At 32.8% G+C, this 8657-nt stretch overlaps 1 protein-coding gene across 1 annotated transcript; it reads right to left on the bottom strand.

The window, feature by feature from the left end:
• Window positions 1-742: 742 nt before the first annotated feature.
• On the bottom strand, window positions 743-3581 carry LOC8273721 (60S ribosomal export protein NMD3). Its single transcript, XM_002533485.4, has 2 exons — window positions 3343-3581; window positions 743-2400 (listed from the first exon to the last, which is right to left on the bottom strand). Exon 2 carries the CDS (start codon window positions 2396-2398, stop codon window positions 863-865), a length of 1536 nt encoding a protein of 511 aa, XP_002533531.1. The 5' UTR covers window positions 2399-2400; window positions 3343-3581; the 3' UTR covers window positions 743-862.
• Window positions 3582-8657: the final 5076 nt, after the last annotated feature.

The following is an 8657-nucleotide window of genomic DNA, read 5'->3' as shown; positions in this document are numbered from 1 at the left end:
AGATCTATGCTTAAAATTAAAATAAGAGTAATTACTAAGTAATTGGTTAAACTGAATAATACTTTTATTTTATAGTTTTCTTAATTATCTCATTGTATATTTACTTTATTAATTTACATTATTTCTTTTATTAATATTATATTCTTTTAAAATATTGATTTAGAGTGTTCAGTTTTATTTTTAATATTTTTATATTGATAATTAGTCTGTATAATAAGTAACCTTATAAAAAAACTAATTTTAAAATAAATTTACTGCTTTACTATAAGAACAGTTCGTATATTTTTTATTTAAAAAATATATTAATTATAAAACAACCCACCATATATAATATCAAAATCCCCAACAGCCATGTTGATTTTCCTCTCATTAGGTGTTTCTTTTATCATTTTGACATAATATAATTACATTTCTTTTTCATTTTAATAACTTCCCAACTAATATTATTATAATCTTTACTTTTGATAGTAATTAAAATTTGTTTAAAATAGTAAAATAATTTTCTAAGTAATTTATTTTAAAAATTATTTCCTCTTCTACCTTATAAAAATTAGGAAATGGATATTAGCATATTATCATTTGAAAATTCATTACAGCTACTTGTTGTCACTAAAACATTACTTATTTCAAGATGAGATGATTTATTTTTCAAAAAAAATGAATTTCTGCACTTTCATCTTGTCCATAGATAAGATTACTATTTAAAAAGAACATTCTGTTAAATCTAACTGCAAACATAATATACATAGAGAAAACTCTATTTAATAGCAATGGAGAAAAGGACATAGCAAAACTTATAAAGCCACTCATTCAAGGATCATTTCAACCTAAACTCAAAACAACAAAAAGAAAATTTTAACATTCATTCCCTCATGTCATCAGCTGCATCTTCCATTTCACTTATATCAAGATCCGCAAGCAATTCTTCCAAAGGAATTGAAGGTACATCTTCCCCATCAGTCACGGATGCCATTTCTGAAGGCTGATATTCCTTATTACGATACAGTGATACATTGAACCTCAACTCTGCGTTCTCTTCCAGATCCCTCAGGAACTGTTCATATTCTGTGTCCATCTTTTCTTGATCATTTCTACCTCTCGAGTCATCAACTTCCATCTCAAGGGACTTCAGCTTCCAGGCACGAGGCTTCCCGCGCTTTCTCTGGCGCTTCTCTTCGTAGCTCTTCTTTATCAAAATTGCCTCTGGCAGGACCAGACCTTTGTACTTATCCAGTTCAATATCATTACTGTTGGCGCCATACAAGTCATAACCAAGGGCTTGATCGCCAGGTTTCAGAATATGGCCTAGATGTGTTTTTATAAAGAAAATAGTATCATTTTTACCAAAATCTGATAAACGAGCTACTTGCACCTCAGCCATAGCATATTTTGAGCTGCCAATATTAACTTCAGGAGAGATAATATCAACATCTAATACAATATATTCCACAAGCTGCCTACTGGTCAGCAGAGACTTAAAGGATGACCTCCAGTACTGGTCGCCATCCAAGTAGCAATGCCTAAGAGTTAAAGGATCCAACAAAGCTATACTGTTTGTCACTTTTGTGCAGATCACAAGGGGACCAAGATTCCCCAAACTAACTGCAACTTTTGGCGGCAGGCAAACCAAATCTTCACGACAAATTGGGGAGATTTCAACAGAAAAAGTATATTTGTAGTTATAGTTGTTGCTCTTAGGATCATGAGACACAAGTTGTTTGTCATGGCGACTCCTCACTGGAGCAACTTTACCTAAAAACTCCACAAATTTGACACCGTGACTTCGATTTCCAAAGAAAAAGTCAATACCTTGATCCATCTGCTTGATCTTAATAGCACGGGCAGCAGCATCATGCTTCAAAATCAGCTGCTCCAAGTAAAAGAATGTTCGCCTATGAGAAACATGCTGTCGGAGTTGTACAGAAGCAACCCACTGGTCAGGATTGGCTTGAACTCTTGAGCAAGATTCACACATTGATTCCTGCTGGACAAACTCGACAATATATGATTGTTCGAGTACTGCACCCCTATGGACCTCTTTCTGAACTCTACATCTGAGCTTGATCCTCTTGGAATGTGGCTCTGTCCAAATAAATTCTGCATGTACCAAAGTTACACCAGCATGTTTCAAGTCCAAGGTTCTTACACAAAATGTCATCAGCTCCTTGGATTCTAATTGGGCCTTGATTCTCGTATATGGTGGCTGCAAGTAGGTATCACACTCAGGACAATGTTTAATGATAACACGCTTCTTCAAACCTTCAGTGATGTCAACTTCTGAGCGCAAACACTTTACACACATATTGACAGCATTTGGTTGCATTGGAATGCCACATTTACAACACAAAACACTTCCAATGGTTTGACGAACCATAAACATTCCTGCTTCTTCAGCCATGGCTGGTGAAGATAACATAAAACAATAAGCACAAATACAAATATTATTGGAACTAAACAACTGGAAGACATTAAGATTAAAAAAGAACGGGAGAAAGTAAGTAATAGAAGGCAGAAGCTAAAGGTATATATAAATTTATATATATTATTGCTCTTTATAAACATATAGCAACAGCTGGTGAACATAACATAAGAGAATAAGCATAAACCTTAAACCAATAATGAAAACTAAGAAGAAGCAAATTTAAATTTACAGAAAGAAAAGTTTAAGTCACACTGCAGTTCAACACATACCAATGATTCTTTTATCACTTACAATGAATTGAGCAAAAGCAAAAAAGCCCCACATATACCAGCCCTATGAAAACAAGGAAACTAACTAAAACTCAGTATTGGTTGAAGCTCCAAACATGGGATTCTGGAAAGTGCAGCGAAGCAGTAGCAACAACCTCACAAAGTAAGGCAAAAAGAGGACAGCAAGATCACAATAACGAATTAAAAGGAGCCACTAGGGATGGCACCGCATAGGATACCCGCCCATTTAAGGATATCCGAACCCGATTACATGAACCGTTCCAAATCCGTTTAAGAAATTGCCTTTGTTACCCGAAGTAACAAATCTGAATAAAAATACTGGCATGCTACCCTGACCCGATTAAAACCGGTTTACGATAACAAGCCCAAATATTAATATCAAATAGAAAAATAATCTTAAACAACCTTTTTTTGTCAATTCCATTCCCACATGTTATTATCAAACACAGAAAAATCAATCAATCTTAAGCAACTTACACATGTTAATTAACTAATATTGCACAAGAAATAATTCTAATAAAATTACAAAAATAACAACAAAACATTAAGGTTCTGCATCCTTTTATTTTAATCTAACTCTAGAAGTACAAAAATAATTAATTTCAAATTAAAACACCAAAAATATCTGACCGGCAAGAGGGGGGAGACGACTGCAGCAGCGGAGGCGACAGCAGCGGCGGCAGAGGCGACTGCAGAAAGGGAGACAGCGACGGCAGCAAGGGGGGAGGCGACTGCAGCAAGGGCGACGGCGACACAGCAAGTTTCGGCCGACTGCAAAGAGGGTTTGGGAGGGTGGAGGCTGTGAGGTTGAGATGTTGAGATGAAAATGGAATTAGGTTTCATTTGTATTATATTCTTTAGTTTGGAACGTAAAACTAGTACTTTTACTTAAAAATATATATCTTTACTAAAATTATATAGTTTTTTTTCTAAAATTACGTAAACTTTTTAATTTTTTTAATTTATATATTATTATATTTATTTTTATTTATTAATTTTTTTATTCATTGGACGGCCATTAGGAATAGATCACACTTATGTAATTTTTTTATTTTTCTAAATTTATATATAGTATTTTTATTTTTAATTATAAAAAAAATTATTAAAATTTTTTTTATTCATTGGAGAGCCAACAAGTTATAGATTACACAATGGAGAAAAATTATTTTTTTTATACTAGTCATAAAAGTGAAAACTCACCTACTATGGAGGAGGTTACTCGAACTCGAGATATCTCACTTTTAAGAGCAAATGCTCTTACCACTTAAATTAGGCCTCAAGTGTAAAATTTATATATGATACTTTTATTTTTCATATAAATATTCAATTTTGATATTATACAAATGAAAGTTAAATCATATAATATATTCAAATATAAAAATTTATTTTATATTTCTAAACATAATAGCACTATATATATTTATTCATATTTTATCTTAATAGTAAAAATGATATTAATTAATTAAAATTAAAAAATAAAGGTTGAAACTTAAGTTCTATTCCATAATAATATGGTATAAGATTCTTTTATGTCATATTTATTAGTTAAAAAATATATTATTAGCCAAAATTATTTAACAAATATGATCATAAGTTAATAATAATAATAATAATAATATGTTGGGGTGGGTATTATAATAATTTTTTTAACAAAATTTATTTTACTTTTTTTCCTTTTGCCTATAAATGATATTTAATTTGCTAACAAAAGGATCTTCATAACTAATGACTTTTTTTTTATTGAGAAGAGTCCTCAAATCAAAAGAAGTAATATTGATTATAGCCACAAGAGGGAAAAGGTCCTCATCGATCAGCATTGATTCCTTTTTCTCTAGAAACTTCAAGACATCCTTATTGATTCAGTGTTGCACTGCATTCTTAAAGTTCCAACAAGCATTGGTTGAATGGTTTAAGAGTAATGAAATTCACAGTACTCTTTTCCTCGAATCTCCTCTTTAGAAGAATTTTATGGTATGCAGGCACAGTGATGGACTTCTCCTTGAGAAAATCAAAAAGTTCTTCTATCTTTCCAACATCAAAGGTAAACTGAAGCTAAGCATTTGTGGCATGTATTTTCTTCCATAATCTGGTGTCTTTTTAATAAGTAGTGGATAAACACAGGAACCCTATGAATTGATATCAACTATTACCACGTCATGGGCATTCACCTCTTAAAAATATGTGCACGTAGCTGCTTTTCTTTTCTGATTATTTTCTCTTAAAAGTTCCTTATACTCTAAAACTTTATCAGTTAATTTATAAAAATCCTAAATTCTATGTGTTGAAACTTCTTCCTTAACTCTATGTCAAGAGCCCTCTATGCCATCTTGACATACTCCTTCTCAAGTAGGAATATTTTGCAACGGTTTCACATTTCTTATGTTTTAAATAAGTCAATCGTCTCCTCAGGCCTTTAAATGACTCTAGACAGTTATGGAATACATACTTCAGGCTCAGCTGTAAAGACTTGAGTATGAAATTGTCTTTCCATCTCCTGTTAAGTAAAAATCGAGTTGCTCGTGAGGGTGGCATACCAAGTAAAGGTTGTTCCAATAAGCGAGTTTGGAAACTGCCTCAACTTGAAATTAGTAAATTTATCATAGTTCGCTAATTGCCCATATTGAATGAACTTGGCAATATGCTCTAAAGTAGATTGCCTACCTTCTCTTGAAAACAGTGAAAACTTAATGACACAATAACCCATTTGGTAAGGATTATCTCTATCAATATAATCAGGGTTAGGCTTGTGAAAACTCAATGACACAATAACCCCTTTAGTAAGGATTATTTTTATCAACATAATCAGGGTTAGGCTTATAGAAACTCAATGACACAATAACCCCTTTGGTAAGGATTATCTTTATCGATATAATCAGGGTTAGGGTTGTGAAATTCGGGATGGCAAACTTACCGTAGGTCAAGTCCATACAGCTCTTGTACTACTTCTCTCATAGCATTTGCATCAATGTTGAATTATGGATTCTGCATGTGAGGTATATTTCCTCGTTAATATCCATTTATAGGAATGTATAAGGGACTCCTTGAGGAAACGACTCTGCCTCATAGAGATAAGGCTGAGCAATAAGATTTGTAATTCTATAGAATTATTGAGGAACCACATGCTTGTTTATTTTGGTGGCTATTAGGTTGGAGAACTCTAGTAGGTCCATGATTTTCTTCCCTCATATAAGGAGGTTAATATATTTCATCATTATGTAAACATTTTGGTGTATTGATCTCATAGGAATCCCTTGAGGATTGCCCCTCGAGCACCTCAACCACTTGGCGAGTAGGCCTAGAAAGGGCCTCCTTTTGATTCCAGATAGAAATCTCATGCTGTGATATAATAACTTTTTAGTCAGAATAATTATCTGATGATTATTCTCATGATATGACTTAAGGCCTTCCCGTTGAGCATCAGCTAGCACCTTGAGTTTTTTCCTCAACTCTTATGCTATTGTCACGACCCGATCTGTGGGCCCGTGATGGGCACTAGGGAATGGATAGGGTTAAAGCCATCAAAACCCATAGTAAGTGTAATTAATCAACAATTCAAATTTACATACATATATATACTATTTAAACAACTCAACACTTTATTCACAAATCTACACATAATTAGATTAATACTTCAGCTGGATACTACCGAACATTCTATAACTTGTACAGACTAAATTCAAACATAATATGCCAGGTACACTACTGCGAAGAGTCTAGAAATTTAAATAGTTAAAAATGCAAAGCAGAAATTAATTACAATAGGCCCGAAGGAGAATGAAGTCGAGCTGTCAAGAGAAAGACAATGGAGAATCTAGGTGTCACTTAAAAAACTTAAAATTAGGACTGTCAACCTCGATAGTGAGTTAAAATCATATAATCCTATAATAAATACAACTTTCTTAATAAAATGTTTATTTAATTAGAATAACATATCATATTATATTAAAACATGTGTCATGCCATGATTCAGAAAAATACAATTTAAACGTTTATGGGACGAGTACCTCTGCAGAACCCTAACCCTAATATTAGCAACCTTTCGGCTCTCTTGGCACCGCTTTATTGGGAATCAAGTGACCAGGCTAGATTTAAGGATCATGGTTGAGCTTCACTCTCTAGGTGCCAGTTGACCGGCACTGCAGATCGGGTCGTGACAGCTATACTCTTCTGACTGTCTTTCTCTTTCCTCATTTCTTCATTTCATAGTTTGTAGAAATTCTTTCAGGTCATCAAAACTAGAAACATGAGAATCCTAGGAGTTACATGTTATCCTAATAATAGGACTTGTTGGGAATTGTTGCTCTACCTCATCTTGAGCGTGAGATGCTTGAGTATATGCTCTCTCTTTGATCCGTTTTTTAATTTGTTCCACCACTTGTAGAATGCAAACACTATGTCCTACTACTGTAGCATCATCGTCCACGTCCTAGGACCTGACAACTTATTTTACCAACAAACTACGAGTCTTTGGCGGTACCTTACCGAGATGTGTCCCAACGAGCATGCCAAAAAAATATACTATTTACATAATATTTAGCCCTTCATGCACACTACTATTTCGATCATATGCCAAAAATGAATTATCCCAAAATTAATGCGTTCAATGAAAAATAAATTAATTATCGTTTATCTAACTTCTATCATAATGATTGTAAGAAAGGACTTCAGGGAACTAAAGTTTTATGGGTTCTTAACTCTACTCTTAAAAGCTTTGTTAAATCTTAAGTGAAATGATTGATTTAAGATAAACAAGTACAACTAAAAGCTGAGGAAATAAAATTAATAAAATAAAAAATTGAAGAAATTGTATTTAGATATTAGTATTTATGAACACTAAAATAAATCTAAGCTAAGTGAATTAAGAAATTGAAAAAAAAAATTGGAATAAATAAAAAGCTATGGTACTAAAAAAAATATTACTAAGTATTATTGATTTGTTGATATGTTAGTTGAATAATTGTTGGTATCATATTCTAAAATGAGCTCCTCAATTTATAGCCTTTTTCAGCTTGGTGATTGCATTTTGAATTTATGAATACTAAAATAAATCTAAGCTAAGGGATTAAGAAGTTCAAAGAAAACTGGAACAAATAAAAAGCTATAATACTACGAAGAAAATATTGCTAAGTATTATTCATTTGTTGATATGGTGTTTGTTGAATAATTATTAGTGCCATATTTTGAAGCGAGCTCCTCAGTTTATAAACTAACTCAACTTGGTCATCACGTTTATAATAACTACTTCAACCCACAACCTTAATAAAGCAACTTATTGAAGAAATTAATCGATATTTAGAGAAATGGTGCCATCAACTCTCCTACTTTCTCAAAAGTTGAATACGTGAAGTTGTTATCAAGAAGGTGGTATGGTAAAATTCTCTAACTCCCTGCAACATGACAATTATTTCCTATACTTTCTCCTAAAACATCTCCCTACTACTTTCAACTTCTCAACCACTCATCTCCTTCTCACACTCCATATTTTACACGTGCTAATTCAATAAAGCCTCTTCATCAAGGTTCTTCCTTGAATCACCTTATGTATTTGAAAAGATTACTACATTGTCTCAACTATCCAAGTCAATGAAGTAATTACGGCACCACCTCAAGCACTTAAGTCAATAGAATAAATACTATAAACTCAACAATATCTTTGCATAATGGTTTTTTATTGCACCGCCTTGAATATTTGAGTCAGCAAAATAACTATTGCACCGCCTCAAGTATCTAAATCGGTAAAATAATTATTATTTTGCACCACCTCAAATAGTTGAGTCATTAAATAAACATTGTGGATTCAACAACATCTCTGGATAATGGTTTTTTACTGCACTACCTTGAATATTTGAGTCCGCAAAATAATTACGGCACCGCTTCAAATATCTACATCGGTGAAATAATTATTATTCTACACCACCTCAAATAGTTGATTAGTAAAATAAACA

The sequence above is a fragment of the Ricinus communis genome, chromosome 5, assembly GCF_019578655.1.
Source record: "Ricinus communis isolate WT05 ecotype wild-type chromosome 5, ASM1957865v1, whole genome shotgun sequence".
Classification (NCBI taxonomy): domain Eukaryota; kingdom Viridiplantae; phylum Streptophyta; class Magnoliopsida; order Malpighiales; family Euphorbiaceae; genus Ricinus; species Ricinus communis.
This window is presented reverse-complemented; position numbering and strand designations above follow the sequence as displayed.

What these genes read in the sequence shown, in the direction of transcription:
- LOC8273721 (XM_002533485.4), bottom strand. Translation starts at nt 2,398, where the DNA reads ATGGCTGAAGAAGCAGGAATGTTTATGGTTCGTCAAACCATTGGAAGT.